The sequence below is a fragment of the Bombina bombina genome, chromosome 4, assembly GCF_027579735.1.
Source record: "Bombina bombina isolate aBomBom1 chromosome 4, aBomBom1.pri, whole genome shotgun sequence".
Classification (NCBI taxonomy): domain Eukaryota; kingdom Metazoa; phylum Chordata; class Amphibia; order Anura; family Bombinatoridae; genus Bombina; species Bombina bombina.
The window spans coordinates 847,753,442-847,773,690 of NC_069502.1; the positions used below are offsets into that span (position 1 = coordinate 847,753,442).

General features: G+C 42.4%; 1 protein-coding gene across 1 annotated transcript in view; it reads right to left on the minus strand.

Moving 5' to 3' along the window:
- Nucleotides 1-3,022: 3,022 nt before the first annotated feature.
- LOC128655643 (zinc finger protein OZF-like) overlaps nt 3,023-20,249 on the minus strand; it is a 52,016-nt gene continuing 34,789 nt past the window's right edge. The window contains exon 5 of the mRNA XM_053709234.1: nt 3,023-4,388. Coding sequence (XP_053565209.1) covers nt 3,211-4,388 — 1,178 coding nt within the window. The 3' untranslated portion in view covers nt 3,023-3,210. The remainder of the gene's footprint in view (nt 4,389-20,249) is intronic.

Here is a 20,249-nt window from a genome sequence, read left to right on the forward strand (position 1 = left end):
ACCTACATTTCTGAGAACAGACATAGCAACTAATCCACTCCCTTGTAATTTCCCGACTTGACTTAGCAATGCCACTCCCCATTACCTGTCCTCACTAATCAACAAATATACTCCAGCCTCCCCCTAAGATCCAACAATGACCTGCTTCATGCATTTTCTATCATTTAATCTTCCCATGCTAAAGTGCAGGACTTCTTTTATGAAGCATCAACCCACTGGAATGCACTTTATTGCGCAGTCAGACATTCTCCTAATCTGACTTCTTTTAAACGCTCCCTAAATATATTTTTTTACAGGGAAGCCTACCACCCAACTCAGTAACAAATAAATATGTATGTGCATTCGGATCCTTTGTTAGGATCTCAATGCAGAAGTAGGAGGCGGTTCGTAGGATTGGGCTCTTTTTGGAGCCGGATTTATTCTTTTGAAAGATCACCACACTAAAATCTGGATTTGCACAGATTTTAGTGTGGTGATCTTTCACAAAAATAAATCTGTCCTCTGCATTATTATTAGGTAAGTAAAAATAATTTGTAGGCATGTGCATTCAGATCCTTCATTAGAACCTGAATGCACATCCCTACAAATTAATTTTACTTACCTAATAATTGTCCTCATCTAACTCCACTTGCTCACCTATAATGTTAATCTATTGGCTAAACCCACTTCTCCATCTCGTCCCTGCACCTGTAGAAAAAACATATTCATTATTTCCTCCCTTACACTTTTACTACAACCTGCCTTAATCTTGCTACAGCCCACTATAAGAATACTCTTGCTCCTCTCCAACTGCGCAAAACCCTACACCGCCAGTTACAGTCCTGGCACTCTCAGCAAATGCGCCACTTGCAAAAATACGCCCACACTGATGAGCGTGTCTGTTGGAAATCTTGCTCTGAACGTGATCTTTCACAAGAATAAATCTTGCCTCCGCATTATTATTAGGTAAGTAAAATTCATTTTAGGATCCGAATGCACATCCCTACAAATTAATTTTACTTACCTAATAATTCTCCTCATCTAACACTGTATTAACATCATTCTCACTATTGACGCCCTCACCTCCTGTTTCTCATGCTCCTACCCATCTAGATTGTAAGTTCCCATGGGAATATGGTCCTAAATTGTTTGTCAGGTTTTTTCTAGTCTCTTATAAGTATTGTATGATTGTTTCATGTATATCAATTGTACTCATGGACCGCACTGTGTAAAATGTTGGCGCTTTGTAAAGTATATTAATATTGAAACCTCTATAGGATCTCGGATTCCCCCCAGGGATGATAAAGACACTGGGTCACCTTGTAAGCACTTGAGATGCAGAGAAGACCTCAAACAGCTCTAAATATGCATTCCCCACAGGACCACGTGTATTAATTATTAGTACTCCAAACAATGTGTAAATAATGACTACATGCTGACTTATGCGCTTAAAGGGATACTAAACCCAAATTTTTTCTTTCATGATTCAGATAGAGAATGCAATTTTAAGCAACATTCTAATTTATGTTTATTATCAATTTTTTTTCTTCTCTTGCTATCATTATTTGAAAAACAAGAATGTAAACTTAGGAGCCGTCCCATTTTTGGTTCAGCAGCTGGGTTGTACTTGCTGATTGGATGCTAAATGTACCCACCAATCAGCAAGCGCTATCCAGGGTGCTTAACCAAAAATGGGCCAGCTCCTTAGTATTGATTCCTTCTTTTTCATACATAGATACCAAGAGAATGAAGAGAAATTGATAATGGGAGTAAATTAGAAAGTTGCTTAAAATCGCATGCTCTATATCAGCGGTTCCCAACCTTTTTTCTCTCCCGTACCCCTTGATTAGGCTTTTCATTTATGAGTACCCCCTCTCTACATTACCCCCACACATCCCTCAAATAAAGGAAGCGCTATTTTTATAGGGGAGGTAAGCTATACCTGAATGGCATACGACTGTATGTGTATCAACAGGATTAAAGCTCATTCTCAGGAGGAGCCCTGCTGAGTGGCTGGCACCACTGGTAGCTGCCTGGTTGCCACTAAACATGGCCCGGGGGGGTCAAAGTGTAATGATCATAAAAATAAATATTTAAATTTGTGAGATCAGATCAATATTAACCACCCAGCCACTATGGATGTTTTTAGTTGGAAGGGAAGCAATCTGAATCAAGCAAGCACTAGCAACAGTACTTTACTTACTGGCACTGACTATAACTTATTTGGGGATGCAGACCCGCCTCGCCTGGGTGACTCGCAACCTCCACGGCTCTACCACACGTGTCCATGCAGTTATGCTGCTGCAGTGCCGCTTCTAACTGCGCAGTCAAAATTTTATGCATGGCACGGAGTGGGTGGAGCAGGAGGCTAAGCTGTCAGGTGGCACAGGGTGATCATTAATATGTGGACCGGAGTCATCCACACCCGGTCCACATATTTCAGGTGCAGGGGCTCCCCTCTGCCTATATGCCAGGCCAGGACTTCACTTGTCACTTTCCGGCTGAGCGCACCTTCCTTCCACAGTTCCTCGATGGTTATTAGTTGATAACCCACTGAGTGCCCCCCCCGATCCTCCCCCCGCATCTTCCGCCATTACTAACAATATTTTTGGGCACCCCCAATCGGTCCACCAAGTACCCCCAGGGGTACGCGTACCACAGGTTGGGAACCGCTGCTCTATATGAATCATGAAATAAAACAATTGAGTTTAGTATCCTTTTGGGAGATAAAAGTGCCATAAAACATGTTGAGATCTGTGCATATCCTAAAAGGGCTAATTAAGTAAATATAGTTTGCATAACAATAATTGTTTAAAAATTGCTGGCAAGTATTTTAAAATAATTTTCAAAAATTAGCCAAATTAGTTACAAAACCATGCTGTCTGGAGCAGTATCTCCACCGACCCTTATCAGTGTTTAGACACAGGCATTGTATTTCACAGCTTCTATGCATGCTCTAGCAGATAATCCTAATGCATTTTTGCATTCTACTAAAACAGCAATAGATATAGATACAGCCATAGAAGGAAATGTGAGGGGGGGAGTTAGAGCTTTACAATTCAGAAACTAAAAAGAAAGGGTTAATGGGGAGGCACTGCAGTATAAATTTGCAGGTAAAGAAATTAAAGTACATATTATATTTTGTATCTATCTCAACTTGTTTTATGTACTTTAACTGATTTCCCTGACTTTATTTAATTTAATATGGCTTTTCTGATGCCTAATAAGAGTTTATTTTTTTGTATGAATTTTCTGATGAGCAACAAAATTTGATTTCCAAGCAAAACATTTCCCACATTCAGAACATGAAAATGTTTTCTCGTCTGTATGAATTTTCTGATGCTTAAAAAGAGATGATTTCCGAACCAAACATTTTCCACATACAGAACATGATACTGCTTTCTCTCCTGTGTGAATTTTCTGATGTTTTATAAGATTTGATTTACAAGAAAAACATTTCCCACATTCAGAACATGAAACTGCTTTCTCTCCTGTATGCATTTTCTGATGCCTAAAAAGATGTGATATCCGAGCAAAACATTTCCCACATTCAGAACATGAAAATGCTTTCTCTCCTGTATGAATTTTCTGATGTCTAATAAAATGTGCTTTCTTAGAAAAACATTTCCCACATTCAGAGCATGGAAATGCTTTCTCTCCTGTATGAACTTTATGATGCTCAATAAGACTTGATTTCCGAGCAAAACATTTCCCACATTCAGAACATGAAAATGCTTTCTCTCCTGTATGAATTGTCTGGTGTGTAATAAGATTTGATTTGTGAGCAAAACATTTCCCACATTCAGAACAAGAAAATGCTTTCTCTCCTGTATAAATTTTCTGATGCTTTATAAGAGTTGATTTCTGAGCAAAACATTTCCCACATTTATAACATGAAAATGCTTTCTCTCCTGTATGAACTTTCTGATGTCTAATAAGCTTTGATTTCTGAGCAAATAATTTCCCACATTCAGAACATGGAAATGCTTTCTCTCCTGTATGAACTTTCTGATGCTCAATAAGACTTGATTTTCGAGCAAAACATTTCCCACATTCAGAACATGAAAATGTTTTCTCTCCTGTATGAATTTTCTGATGGTTAATAAGAGTTGATTTCCGAGCAAAACATTTCCCACATTCAGAACATGAAAAGGATTTCTCTCCTGTATGAATTGTTTGATGCTTAATAAGATTTGATTTATGAGAAAAACATTTCCCACATTCAGAACATGAAAATGCTATATCTCCTGTATGAAATTTCTGCTCTCTTAAAAGATTTGATTTCCTGGAAAAACATTTGCCATATTCAGAACATACATTTCCCACGTGGCTTCTTTGGTTTTGAAGAAGATTGAAACAAGTATATGTACTTTCACCATGACTAGGATTACTGCAGTTTTTAAATTCCCCTGTTGATAAGAAATATAATGGGATTAATGTTAGTTATATTTTGAGGGCATTTTAACTGTTCTGAATGTATACTACAAGAGTAAGGGACAGGCTATGATCACTACACTTTTCCCCAGCTTCGTGCTAAGGCTTAAGGGCGGTTTATCAGACATTAAGCAATATTTTTTTATTTATTTTATAGCAAACATTAAAAATATCATGTAACAAATATATTTTCAAATTTCAGAATCAAATATTGTACAGGTGTAGCAAAACCCATAAGAATCGCTTATACAAAATTTCTAACAGACCACTATCCTATTACTAGCAAAAAAACAACTAAAAGCTATATAGCAATTAAGAAAAAACACATTTTTTTTGTAAATCAGCTAATAGCTTAGTTTTACTAAATGTGTTTAAAATATAATCTGTTTAGTCTATTTTAAACATTTAAATAGCAAACCCCAGCATAAAAAACGTTTATAAGCCTATTTATCATTGTACCATTTATCACATAATATATTTAACTAGCTAATGACAGAATTATTAAAATATGTTTATCTTGTTTATAAAATAGATTTATAGACTAATTCACTATTTACCTATATATTAAAAAAAGTTCCACAGCACCCAGTCTTAAGAACCAAAATGTTGCTGGTTGCTGTTTTTTGCCATGATGCTGGAATAAAAGACAAATATTATTCTTAAGATTGGGTGCTTTTTTGTGACTTGAGGGGTGTTTGCAGTTGCCCCTATATCACTGGCACCAGGTATAGTGCTGTTTGTAATTTTGACTGTTGTTTTACATATTTTTAAGATGTCAAATAATATTTTCCGTAGCTATTACAGTTGCTAGACGTTCCCTTGGAAGAGCCTAATTACTAACCCTTTTGTGTTTCTGGACTGTTTTACCCCGCTTCACCCTTCCACACCTGACCTGGTCCCAGCTGGAATCTCATGGAACTGTGTGCCGGCTGGGATCAGCAGGGATAACCGATGAACATTAACCAGAGTCGCTTTGGAAGCCCGCTGCTCTTTTAGGGGCTTATTGTACCTGTGATGTGGCATGAGCTGGGGTGATTACTGAGAGGGAGCTCACTTACAAACCTGGGGTTTTACGGCATCATCATGGACTGCTCCCGGGTACCTTTGCCATGCTATCGCTCCAACCCCCAGCCACGCATTGTGGGTGCTTTTTGGACTGTAACACCTGGGGGTCCAGGGTTATCCAATTGGCACCCTGAGATTGCTGTAGTTCCTTTGGGATCACCCAAAAACACAAACTATATGATATGTGGGTATCTCTATTCCTAGTGCTCCATTGCCTATGGGAATTCTACACCTCGCCACCAGGAAGAGGCAAAGACACCTTAGTCAAAGCATTAAGTATCCCTCCCACTTCCTCTACCCTCTTAATAATTCAAGCCGAGGATAAGGAAAAGTGAAGAGAGACACAAGTAGTATAGAGGTGTTGGAAGAAACGGAAAACCGCAGCCGTTACATGAATATCAGGGTGGGTCCATGGACTCGGACTGCCAAGAAAGAAAATAATTTATCAGGTAAGCATAAGTTTAGTTTTCTTACTAATGGCAGTGAGAGTCCACAAATTCATTCATTACCTATAGGAAACCAATACCCAAGCTGAAGAGGACACAGAACAAATAGGGAGGGACAAGTAGCCGCTTTAAAGATCTGTTCCACTGAAGCCTCATTCTTGAAGGTCCAAGACAAAGACACTGCACGGGTAGAATGTGCCATGATTCTAGGAGAAGACTGTTGTTCTGCCTCTACATAGGCCATATGAATTAAAAATTTCAGCTAAAATGAAAGGGAACTCACAGTGGCTTTCTGACCCCTGTGCTTACCAGTGTACATAATGAACATGGAAGAAGACTGTCGAAATTCCTTGGAATCATGAAGGTGGAACGTTAAGGTTCTAACTATGTCCAAATTGTGTAACAAATGCTCCTTCCTGCAAAAAGGATTGAGACAAAAAGATGGCACCACAATTGAAGAGACAACCTTATGTAAAAATCCCAACTTAGTACTCAGAACAGACTTGTTCGCATGAAAAATAAGATAAGGCAGATCCCACTGTAAAGCAGATAACTCAGAGACTCTACGAGAAGAAGACATAGCTAACAAAAAAACTTTCCATGAAAAAAGTTTAAGGCAGAGAAGCTCAAACAGAGCCTGTTGAAGAACTTGAAGAATAAGATTAAGGCTCCAAGGCGGAGCAACAGATTTGAATATAGGCCTAATTCTCCCAATAGCCTGAACAAAGGACTGAACATCTGGCATCCTAGCCAACCTCTTATGAAGCAAAACAGAAAGGGCAGAAATCTGTCCCTAAAGGGATAGGCCTTTCTCCAATTCCTCTTGGAGAAACAAAAGAATATGAGGAACCTTCACCTTGTGCCAAGGAAAACCTTGTTCATCACACCAAGATAAATAGGTTTGCCACACCTTGTGGTAGATACAGGTTTACAAGCATGAATTAAAGTGTCAATAACCCTATCAGCAAATCCTCTCTTGGAAAGCACTAGGCATTCAATCTCCTCACAGTCAGCTTCAGAGAATCTAGATTTTGATAGAAAAAGGGACCACAATGAAGAAGGTATGCTTTCTGAGGTAACCTCCGGGGAGGAGTAGATGACATTTTCACCAGATCTGCAAACCACATTCTGCATGGCTATGCCGGCGGCATCAGGATTACGGAGACATGCTCCTGTTTGATGCGTGCAATAACTCAAGGAAGGAGAGCAATCGGAGGAAAAAGATAAATAAGATTGAAGTTCCACGGAACCATTAACGCGTCCACCAACTCTGTGTGAGGGTACCTGGATCTCGACCTGTATCTGGGCAGTTTGGCATTGAGACGAGGGGCCATAAGGTCTAACTCCAGGACCCCCCATCGGAGGGTTATCTCAGAGAATACCTTCTGATGTAGAGACCAATCCCTAGGGTGCAGAGCTTGTCCGCTCAGGAAGTCCACTTCCCAAATGTCCAAGACTGGAATATGAATGGCAAAAATGTGACAGTTGCCAGACTCTGCCCACTGAAGTATATGAGAGACTTCTCTCATAGCCAGGGAGCTTCGAGTCTCTCCCTGGTGATTTATAAAAGGCACTGTTGTGATGTTGTCTGAATAGAATATGATAAAGCGGAAAGAACAACGTTGAAGCCATGCCATCAGAGCATTGAAGATGGCCCTCAATTCCAGAATGTTGATAGGCAGGCAAGACTCTTCTGGCAACCAGGTTCCCTGAGCCCTAAGGGGACCACGCACAGCTTTCCAACCTATTAAACTGGCATCTGTAGTCAAAATCTCCCAGGCTGGTCTCAGAAAGCAAGATGATCCTGAGAAAGCCACCAGGAAAGGGAATCTCTTGTGTCTGATCCAGACTGATTGACTGAGACAGGTCGAAGTGGTTGCCGTTCCACTAAATGAGCAAACATAGTTGTATGTGAGGTCTCAGATGGAAGCGTGTAAAAGGAATAATGTCCGTTGCTGCTACCATGAGGGCCACCACTTCCATAGATTGAGTCACAGAGGGCCAAGGAGTGGATTGTAACAAATGGCAAGAAGATTGGAGTTTGGCTCAACGTTTAACTGTCAAAAAGATTTTCATGGATACTGAATCTATTATAGTTCCTAGGAAAAACACTCTTGTACTGGGAAGAAGAGAGCTCTTGCTCAGATTTATCCTCCAACCGAAGGTCCGAAGAAGCCACAAAAGTTTCTCTGTGTGAGAATTTGCTAAATGAAAAGAGGGCGCTTGAACTAAGATATCGTCAAAGTATGGCGCTACTGCAATTCCTTGAGATCTGGTCACAGCCAGAAAAACTCCCAACACCTTTGTAAAAATCCTTGGATCAGTAGCTAATTCAAAAGGAAGAGCTATGAACTGATAGTGATTATCGAGGAAGGAAAATCGAAGGAACTGATGATGATCCTTGTGGATTGGAATATGTAGATATGCATCCTTCAAGTCTATAGGGGTCATAAATTGACCCTTCTAAATTAACAGAAGGATGGACCTGATAGTTTCCATTTTGAAGGAAGGACCTCTCAGAAATTTGTTGAGGCACTTCAAATCCAGAATGGGATGAAACATTCCCTCTTTTTAGGGAACTATGAACAAATTTGAAAATCCCTTTCCCCTTTCCCGAAAGGGAACTAGAACAATCACTCCCATGGATGAGAGATCCTTTACGCAATTCAAGAAGGATTCTATTTTCTCTGGCCTTGATGACAGCCTGGACAGAAGAAACCAGCCCCTTGGAGGGTGAAATCGAAAACCTATTTTGTATCTCTGGAGATCACTTCCAGAACCCAAGGATCCTGTATGTCCCAAAACCAAACGACCTGAAATAAAGACAGCCTGCCCCCTACGAGATCTGATAGGGGGCCGACCCTTCATGTTGACTTGTTGTCAGTGGTAGACATCTTGGACTGCTTGTTCTTGTTCCAAGACTGATTTGGTTTACAGGTTGGTCTGTCTTTAAGGAGGCTGGAGATCCCTTAGTGGTACAAAAAGGATGAAAATTGTCAGATTCCCGATCCTTGGATTTCTTATCCTGGAGAAGAAAAGCACCCCCCCCCCCGTTACCGTAGATATTATCGAGTCTAAAACTGGGCCAATTATGGTAAAACCCTTAAAAGCCAAGGAAAGAGGTCTAGACTTGGAGACCATGTCGGCAGACCAGGACTTCAACCAGAGAGCTCTCCTGACCAGTACTGCAAAACCAGAAGATTTAGTACTTAGACAGATGACCTGCATTATGACATCGCAAAAGGAATTGGCCATCTAAAAGACCTTAATCCAATACTGAATATCCTCTAACGGAGTTTACACTTGAATCATGTCTGATAAAGAGTTACACCAGAAGGTAGCAGCTACAGCAACTGCTGCGATTCCTGTCGCGGGTTGAAAAGACCCAGTTGATTAAACATCCTTCTCAGGTACCCCTCCATATTCCTATACATGGGGTCCCTGAAAGAAGTGATATCCTCTAAGGGAATATTGGTTCATTTAGCCAGAGTGGATATTGCGCTGTCCACCTTAGGTATCATACTCCATAACTCCAGATGAGAGTCTGGAACCAGAAACATCTTCTTAAAATTAGGAGAAGGAGAATAGGGAATACCCGGCTTTTCACATTCTTTGGCAATAATATCCGCTATTCGAGCAGGGACTGGAAAAACCTCTGGAGCTCTAGTTCTGGTTTGTTAAACATTTCCAACTTAGGAATCTTTTGTTCCTCAGATGGCTTAGTCTCGGGAACAACAAGAGTATATACTTCCTTGAACAAAGAATCAGTGTGTAAGCTGCAGCACCTGCGGATAAAGCTCTGCGGTATGGATCCGATGTCTTAGCAATATACTCCCCTCTTTCAGCACACTTCCTCCTCACACGCTGTTTTAATTTCAAACTGCATATATTAATTCAGATTATACAAATCTGAACCTAAAGTTAACCTCCTCTGGTTCTGCAACCTTTTCAATGGAGGAAAAAGTTCCCCCTCAGAAGTCACAGAGGAAATGTCGTCATCAGAATGGTGAGAATAACTAACCAGAGTAGCCTCCAGTGCATTACTGTTTGCCATGTCAGAGGAAACATGTTTCACATTTCTCTTCCTTTTCCTGGAATCAGGGAAAGCACACAGCCAACTGCTGCATTGCAGCAAAATCTATGGGGAGACATACAAGCCCAGAAGAATTAGCATAGCCACAGGGTGCATGTGAAATGTCAGGAGGAAAGGACTGAGGAAAAAGTGTCGGCATATAAGGGTTAAGAGAATCCTGAGATGTAGAAGGCTCTGAAGGGTTAACCTGAGTTGCAGGGGTTAATGCAGTAGTCTTAGGCCGTTTAGAACAAGACAGATCCAAGACAAACTAAACATAATTGTGGTCTCATTACATAACATGCATCTGTTTGAATTGAGAAGAACAGGAGTATTAGCGTCCTCAGGGGAAAAAAACATAATTTATGCTTACCTGATAAATTCCTTTCTTCTGTTGTGTGATCAGTCCACGGGTCATCATTACTTCTGGGATATAACTCCTCCCCAACAGGAAATGCAAGAGGATTCACCCAGCAGAGTTGCATATAGCTCCTCCCCTCTACGTCAGTCCCAGTCATTCGACCAAGAATCAACGAGAAAGGAGTAACCAAGGGTGAAGTGGTGACTGGAGTATAATTTAAAAGATATTTACCTGCCTTAAAAACAGGGCGGGCCGTGGACTGATCACACAACAGAAGAAAGGAATTTATCAGGTAAGCATAAATTATGTTTTCTTCTGTTATGTGTGATCAGTCCACGGGTCATCATTACTTCTGGGATACCAATACCAAAGCAAAAGTACACGGATGACGGGAGGGATAGGCAGGCTCATTATACAGAAGGAACCACTGCCTGAAGAACCTTTCTCCCAAAAATAGCCTCCGAAGAAGCAAAAGTGTCAAATTTGTAAAATTTGGAAAAAGTATGAAGCGAAGACCAAGTTGCAGCCTTGCAAATCTGTTCAACAGAGGCCTCATTCTTAAAGGCCCAAGTGGAAGCCACAGCTCTAGTGGAGTGAGCTGTAATTCTTTCAGGAGGCTGCTGTCCAGCAGTCTCATAGGCTAAACGTATTATGCTACGAAGCCAAAAAGAGAGAGAGGTAGCAGAAGCTTTTTGACCTCTCCTCTGTCCAGAATAAACGACAAACAGGGAAGAAGTTTGGCGAAAATCTTTAGTTGCCTGCAAGTAGAACTTGAGGGCACGAACTACATCCAGATTGTGTAGAAGACGTTCCTTCTTTGAAGAAGGATTTGGACACAAGGATGGAACAACAATCTCTTGATTGATATTCCTGTTAGTGACTACCTTAGGTAAGAACCCAGGTTTAGTACGCAGAACTACCTTGTCTGAGTGAAAAATCAGATAAGGAGAATCACAATGTAATGCTGATAACTCAGAGACTCTTCGAGCCGAGGAAATAGCCATTAAAAACAGAACTTTCCAAGATAACAATTTTATATCAATGGAATGAAGGGGTTCAAACGGAACACCCTGTAAAACGTTAAGAACTAAGTTTAAACTCCATGGCGGAGCAACAGCTTTAAACACAGGCTTGATCCTAGCTAAAGCCTGACAAAAGGCCTGGACGTCTGGATTTTCTGACAGACGCCTGTGTAACAAGATGGACAGAGCTGAAATCTGTCCCTTTAATGAACTAGCTGATAAACCCTTTTCTAAGCCTTCTTGTAGAAAGGACAATATCCTAGGGATCCTAACCTTACTCCAGGAGTAACGTTTGGATTCGCACCAGTATAGGTATTTACGCCATATTTTATGGTAAATCTTTCTGGTAACAGGCTTCCTAGCCTGTATCAGGGTATCAATAACCGACTCAGAAAAACCACGTTTTGATAAAATCAAGCGTTCAATTTCCAAGCAGTCAGCTTCAGAGAAGTTAGATTTTGATGTTTGAATGGACCCTGTATCAGAAGGTCCTGTCTTAGAGGTAGAGACCAAGGCGGACAGGATGACATGTCCACTAGATCTGCATACCAAGTCCTGCGTGGCCATGCAGGTGCTATTAGAATCACTGATGCTCTCTCCTGTTTGATTTTGGCAATCAATCGAGGAAGCAGCGGGAAGGGTGGAAACACATAAGCCATCCCGAAGTTCCAAGGTGCTGTCAAAGCATCTATCAGAACCGCTCCCGGATCCCTGGATCTGGACCCGTAGTGAGGAAGTTTGGCGTTCTGGCGAGACGCCATGAGATCTATCTCTGGTTTGCCCCAACGTCGAAGTATTTGGGCAAAGACCTCCGGATGAAGTTCCCACTCCCCCGGATGAAAAGTCTGGCGACTCAAGAAATCCGCCTCCCAGTTCTCCACTCCCGGGATGTGGATTGTTGACAGGTGGCAAGAGTGAGACTCTGCCCAGCGAATTATCTTTGATACTTCCATCATTGCTAGGGAGCTTCTTGTCCCTCCCTGATGGTTGATGTAAGCTACAGTCGTGATATTGTCCGACTGAAACCTGATGAACCCCCGAGTTGTTAATTGGGGCCAAGCCAGAAGGGCATTGAGAACTGCTCTCAATTCCAGAATGTTTATTGGAAGGAGACTCTCCTCCTGATTCCATAATCCCTGAGCCTTCAGAGAATTCCAGACAGCGCCCCAACCTAGTAGGCTGGCGTCTGTTGTTACAATTGTCCAGTCTGGCCTGCTGAATGGCATCCCCCTGGACAGGTGTGGCCGATAAAGCCACCATAGAAGAGAATTTCTGGTCTCTTGATTCAGATTCAGAGTAGGGGACAAATCTGAGTAATCCCCATTCCACTGACTTAGCATGCACAATTGCAGCGGTCTGAGGTGTAGGCGTGCAAAAGGTACTATGTCCATTGCCGCTACCATTAAGCCGATCACCTCCATGCATTGAGCTACTGACGGGTGTTGAATGGAATGAAGGACACGGCATGCATTTTGAAGCTTTGTTAACCTGTCTTCTGTCAGGTAAATCTTCATTTCTACAGAATCTATAAGAGTCCCCAAGAATGGAACTCTTGTGAGAGGAAAAAGAGAACTCTTCTTTTCGTTCACTTTCCATCCATGCGACCTTAGAAATGCCAGAACTAACTCTGTATGAGACTTGGCAGTTTGAAAGCTTGAAGCTTGTATTAGAATGTCGTCTAGGTACGGAGCTACCGAAATCCCTCGCGGTCTTAGTACCGCCAGAAGGGCACCCAGAACCTTTGTGAAGATTCTTGGAGCCGTAGCCAAACCGAATGGAAGAGCTACAAACTGGTAGTGCCTGTCTAGGAAGGCAAACCGTAGATACCGGTGATGATCTTTGTGAATCGGTATGTGAAGGTAAGCATCTTTTAAATCCACTGTGGTCATGTACTGACCCTTTTGGATCATGGGTAAGATTGTCCGAATAGTTTCCATTTTGAACGATGGAACTCTTAGGAATTTGTTTAGAATCTTTAAATCTAAGATTGGCCTGAAAGTTCCCTCTTTTTTGGGAACCACAAACAGGTTTGAGTAGAACCCTTGTCCTTGTTCCGACCGCGGAACCGGATGGATCACTCCCATTAATAACAGATCTTGTACACAGCGTAGAAACGCTTCTTTCTTTATCTGGTTTGTTGACAACCTTGACAGATGAAATCTCCCTCTTGGGGGAGATAATTTGAAGTCTAGAAGGTATCCCTGAGATATGATCTCTAGCGCCCAGGGATCCTGAACATCTCTTGCCCAGGCCTGGGCGAAGAGAGAAAGTCTGCCCCCCACTAGATCCGGTCCCGGATCGGGGGCTCTCGGTTCATGCTGTCTTTGGGGCAGCAGCAGGTTTCCTGGCCTGTTTGCCCTTGTTCCAGGACTGGTTAGGCTTCCAGCCTTGCCTGTAACGAGCAACAGCTCCTTCCTGTTTTGGTGCAGTGGAGGTTGATGCTGCTCCTGTTTTGAAATTCCGAAAGGGACGAAAATTAGACTGTCTAGCCTTAGCTTTGGCTTTGTCTTGAGGTAGGGCGTGGCCCTTACCTCCTGTAATGTCAGCGATAATTTCTTTCAAACCGGGCCCAAATAAGGACTGCCCTTTGAAAGGTATATTAAGTAATTTGGACTTAGAAGTAACATCAGCTGACCAGGATTTTAGCCACAGCGCCCTACGTGCCTGTATGGCGAATCCTGAGTTCTTAGCCGTAAGTTTGGTTAAATGTACTACGGCCTCCGAAATGAATGAATTAGCTAGTTTAAGGACTCTAAGCCTGTCCGTAATGTCGTCTAGCGTAGATGAACTAAGGTTCTCTTCCAGAGACTCAATCCAAAATGCTGCCGCAGCCGTAATCGGTGCGATACATGCAAGGGGTTGCAATATAAAACCTTGTTGAACAAACATTTTCTTAAGGTAACCCTCTAATTTTTTATCCATTGGATCTGAAAAAGCACAGCTATCCTCCACCGGGATAGTGGTACGCTTAGCTAAAGTAGAAACTGCTCCCTCCACCTTAGGGACCGTTTGCCATAAGTCCCGAGTGGTGGCGTCTATTGGAAACATCTTTCTAAATATTGGAGGGGGTGAGAACGGCACACCGGGTCTATCCCACTCCTTAGTAACAATTTCAGTTAGTCTCTTAGGTATAGGAAAAACGTCAGTACTCGCCGGTACCGCAAAGTATTTATCCAACCTACACAGTTTCTCTGGTATTGCAACGGTGTTACAATCATTGAGAGCTGCTAAGACCTCCCCTAGTAATACACGGAGGTTCTCCAATTTAAATTTAAAATTTGAAATATCTGAATCCAATCTGTTTGGATCAGAACCGTCACCCACAGAATGAAGCTCTCCGTCCTCATGCTCTGCAAGCTGTGACGCAGTATCAGACATGGCCCTAGTATTGTCAGCGCACTCTGTTCTCACCCCAGAGTGATCACGCTTGCCTCTTAGTTCTGGTAATTTAGACAAAACTTCAGTCATAACAGTAGCCATATCTTGTAATGTTATCTGTAATGGCCGCCCAGATGTACTAGGCGCCATAATATCACGCACCTCCCGGGCGGGAGATGCAGGTACTGCCGCGTGAGGCGAGTTAGTCGGCATAACTCTCCCCTCGCTGTTTGGTGAAATTTGTTCACATTGTACAGATTGACTTTTATTTAACGTAGCATCAATACAGTTAGTACATAAATTTCTATTGGGCTCCACCTTGGCATTGGAACAAATGACACAGATATCTTCCTCTGAGTCAGACATGTTTAACACACTAGCAATAAACTTGCAACTTGGTTATAATCTTTTTTAGCAAAAAAACGTACTGTGCCTCAAAGAGGTACTAAACGATTAAATGACATTTGAGATAATGAACTGAAAAATAGTTATAGCATCAAACTTTAAAACAACACAACTTTTAGCAAAGGTTTGTTCCCATTAGTAAAATAACAATAATTAAATTTAACATAAAAACACAGAGCAACGTTTTTATTCACAGTCAATATAAAATTCTCACAGCTCTGCTGAGAGAATATACCTCCCTCCAAAGAAGTTTGAAGACCCCTGAGATCTGTCAGAAATGAACCGGATCATGCAGGAAATATGAGAGTAGCTGACTGGAAATTTTTGATGCGTAGCAAAGAGCGCCAAAAACGGCCCCTCCCTCTCACACACAGCAGTGAAGAGAAACGAAACTGTCACAATTAAAAGCAAACAACTGCCAAGTGGAAAATAATGCCCAAATATTTATTCACTCAGTACCTCAGCAATGTAAACGATTCTACATTCCAGCAAAAACGTTTAACATGATAAATACTTATTAAAAGGATTAGTGACTTTTAACAGAGTAGTTCCGGTGAAATACCATCCCCAGAATACTGAAGTGTATACATACATGTCATTATCACGGTATGGCAGGATTTTCTCATCAATTCCATTCAGAAAATAAAAACTGCTACATACCTCAATGCAGATTCATCTGCCCGCTGTCCCCTGATCTGAAGCTTTTACCTCCCTCAGATGGCCGAGAACAGCAATATGATCTTAACTACTCCGGTTAAAATCATAGTAAAAAACTCTGGTAGATTCTTCCTCAAACTCTGCCAGAGAAGTAATAACACGCTCCGGTGCTATTGTAAAATAACAAACTTTTGATTGAAGTCATAAAAACTAAGTATAATCACCATAGTCCTCTCACACATCCTATCTAGTCGTTGGGTGCAAGAGAATGACTGGGACTGACGTAGAGGGGAGGAGCTATATGCAACTCTGCTGGGTGAATCCTCTTGCATTTCCTGTTGGGGAGGAGTTATATCCCAGAAGTAATGATGACCCGTGGACTGATCACACATAACAGAAGAAAATCAATTCAGAGTCCTCCATGATAGCTATAAGTATAGATCTAGCAAATGACACTGGACCTGGATGTGTGTGGTCCCGGCAGCTGAAGAGGTTGATCCGACCGAGCCACAGCTTAGTCTTCAGAGAGAGAGCGTGCAGACCCGTGTGGCAACTCGATAAGGCCCTGCCCCCAGCAATGAAATCTGTTTGAAAGCGTGCAAAATTGCGCTGCAAAGCAATGCTCCAAGCGGCGATCAAGGCCCCGATATCCGGTTAATAAAGGTTAAAAGCCAAAAATAACCCCCCAACAAGCCCCAATACATAACGAGCATCTGTGACTGGGAAAAAACCTGCAGGTTCACAAAAGTGCTGACGATTATGGCTAAAACACTGCTATGATATTACATACCACATACCTGCTCCTAAAGCCTGCCCAGATATCCCACTACAAAGGATATACAGTATAACTGACCCAATAATAAACCCCCTTATGAGGAACGGAATGCCATCCGGTCACCACAGAACAGTCCCAGTGTCCATCTCCCTTTGATATAGCAGGCACCTAGTAGAGAAATGGGACTTAGCCTCAGAGGTCTTCTGCTGTGGAGAAGTCACAGCACAGCACTTCCAGGTCTGACAGCACCAAAAATCCCTCTGACAGGGACCTGGGAAACAAGGGAAAGCAGTGTAACTAACACCGGATGCCTGGAGGGGTGTTAGCAGCAAGAGCTGGAAGGAGGCATGGGAAGCTTCCCAGCTACATTTAGAGGCTTTCACCAAAACGCTTACTTAAAGAGAATTACATGGTTACTGAACATACCCCTGTGCTTTCTTGCAGGAAACAATCCATTAAGGAGTATTAAATGAAATCTTCATCAGAGCACCATTCTCTGCCTACCTCCTAGTAAACGAGAATTACTGGGAAGGTAGGGGAAGTGGTAGTGATAATTAATGCTGTGACTGGGGTGTCTTTGCCTCCTCCTAGTGGCCAGGTGTTTAATTCTCATAGGTAATTAATGAATTTGTGGACTCTCACTGCCATTAGAAAGAAATATATGTATATAAGCACACAGTTCCCATAGACCTCAACATTAAGGCACTTTTTAGTGCTTTTATGTAAAATGTTTAGTAATGTGTAATTTACCTCTGAAATTTTTATGTAATTTACCTCTGAAATTTGTGAAATTTCTATATCTCACAACTTGAAATGCACCATCCTGACTTATCAAGGCTAATACTGCTACATATCTTTCATAATTGGATTTAACTGATTGCAGCTGCAAAAAACATAATTTATGCTTACCTGATAAATTCCTTTCTCCTGTAGTGTAGTCAGTCCACGGGTCATCCATTACTTATGGGATTATGTCTCCTCCCTAACAGGAAGTGCAAGAGGATCACCCAAGCAGAGCTGCTATATAGCTCCTCCCCTCTACGTCATACCCAGTCATTCGACCGAAAACCAAACGAGAAAGGCGAAACTATAGGGTGCAGTGGTGACTGGAGTATAATTTAAAATTTAGACCTGCCATAAAAACAGGGCGGGCCGTGGACTGACTACACTACAGGAGAAAGGAATTTATCAGGTAAGCATAAATTATGTTTTCTCCTGTTAAGTGTAGTCAGTCCACGGGTCATCCATTACTTATGGGATACCAATACCAAAGCTAAAAGTACACGGATGATGGGAGGGACAGGCAGGCTCTTTACACGGAAGGAACCACTGCCTGAAGAACCTTTCTCCCAAAAACAGCCTCCGAAGAAGCAAAAGTGTCAAATTTGTAAAATTTCGAAAAGGTGTGAAGTGAAGACCAAGTTGCAGCCTTGCAAATCTGTTCAACAGAGGCCTCATTTTTAAAGGCCCAGGTGGAAGCCACAGCTCTAGTAGAATGAGCTGTAATTCTTTCAGGAGGCTGCTGTCCAGCAGTCTCATAGGCTAAACGTATTATGCTACGAAGCCAGAAAGAGAGAGAGGTAGCCGAAGCTTTTTGACCTCTCCTCTGTCCAGAATAAACGACAAACAGGGAAGAAGTTTGGCGAAAATCTTTAGTTGCCTGCAAATAAAATTTCAGGGCACGGACGACGTCCAGATTGTGCAGAAGTCGTTCCTTCTTTGAAGAAGGGTTAGGGCACAATGATGGAACAACAATCTCTTGATTGATATTCCTGTTAGTGACTACCTTAGGTAAGAACCCAGGTTTAGTAAGCAGAACTACCTTGTCTGAATGAAAAATCAGATAAGGAGAATCACAATGTAAGGCCGATAACTCAGAGACTCTTCGAGCCGAGGAAATAGCCATCAAAAACAGAACTTTCCAAGATAACAGCTTGATATCAATGGAATGAAGGGGTTCAAACGGAACACCCTGTAAAACGTTAAGAACTAAGTTTAAGCTCCACGGCGGAGCAACAGTTTTAAACACAGGCTTAATCCTGGCCAAAGCCTGACAAAAAGCCTGAACGTCTGGAACTTCTGACAGACGTTTGTGTAAAAGGATGGACAGAGCTGAGATCTGTCCCTTTAAAGAACTAGCAGATAAACCCTCTTCTAAACCTTCTTGTAGAAAAGACAATATCCTAGGAATCCTAACCTTACTCCATGAGTAACTCTTGGATTCGCACCAATGCAAGTATTTACGCCATATTTTATGGTAAATTTTCCTGGTTTCCTAGCCTGTATTAAGGTATCAATCACTGACTCCGAGAATCCACGCTTAGATAGAATCAAGCGTTCAATCTCCATGCAGTCAGTCTCAGAGAAATTAGATTTGGATGTTTGAAAGGACCCTGAACCAGAAGGTCCTGCCTCAGAGGCAGAGACCATGGTGGACAGGACGACATGTCCACTAGATCTGCATACCAGGTCCTACGTGGCCACGCAGGCGCTATTAGAATCACTGATGCTCTCTCCTGTTTGATTCTGGCAATCAATCGAGGAAGCATCGGGAAGGGTGGAAACACATAAGCCATGTTGAAGACCCAAGGTACTGTCAGAGCATCTATCAGCACCGCTCCTGGGTCCCTGGACCTGGATCCGTACCAAGGAAGTTTGGCGTTCTGGCGAGACGCCATGAGATCCAGATCTGGTTTGCCCCAACGCCGAAGCAGTTGGGCAAATACCTCCGGATGAAGTTCCCACTCCCCCGGATGAAAAGTCTGGCGACTTAGGAAATCCGCCTCCCAGTTCTCCACTCCTGGGATGTGGATCGCTGATAGGTGGCAAGAGTGAGACTCTGCCCAGCGAATTATCTTTGAGACTTCCATCATCGCTAAGGAACTCCTTGTCCCTCCCTGATGGTTGATGTAAGCCACAGTCGTGATGTTGTCCGACTGGAACCTGATGAACCTCAGAGTTGCTAACTGAGGCCAAGCCAGAAGAGCATTGAAAACCGCTCTTAATTCCAGAATGTTTATTGGAAGGAGTTTCTCCTCCCGAGTCCATGATCCCTGAGCCTTCAGGGAATTCCAGACAGCGCCCCAACCTAGCAGGCTGGCGTCTGTTGTTACAATCGTCCAATCTGGCCTGCTGAAGGGCATCCCCCTGGACAGATGTGGCCGAGAAAGCCACCATAGAAGAGAATCTCTGATCTCTTGATCCAGATTCAGCATAGGGGACAAATCTGAGTAATCCCCATTCCACTGACCTAGCATGCATAATTGCAGTGGTCTGAGATGCAGGCGTGCAAAAGGAACTATGTCCATTGCCGCTACCATTAAGCCGATTACCTCCATGCATTGAGCCACTGACGGGCGTTGAATGGAATGAAGGACACGGCAAGCATTTAGAAGTTTTGTTGACCTGGTCTCTGTCAGGTAAATTTTCATTTCTACAGAATCTATAAGAGTCCCCAAGAAGGGAACTCTTGTGAGTGGCAATAGAGAACTCTTTTCTACGTTCACCTTCCACCCATGCGACCTTAGAAATGCCAGAACTAACTCTGTATGAGACTTGGCAGTTTGGAAACTTGACGCTTGTATCAGAATGTCGTCTAGGTACGGAGCTACCGATATTCCTCGCAGTCTTAGTACCGCCAGAAGAGAGCCCAGAA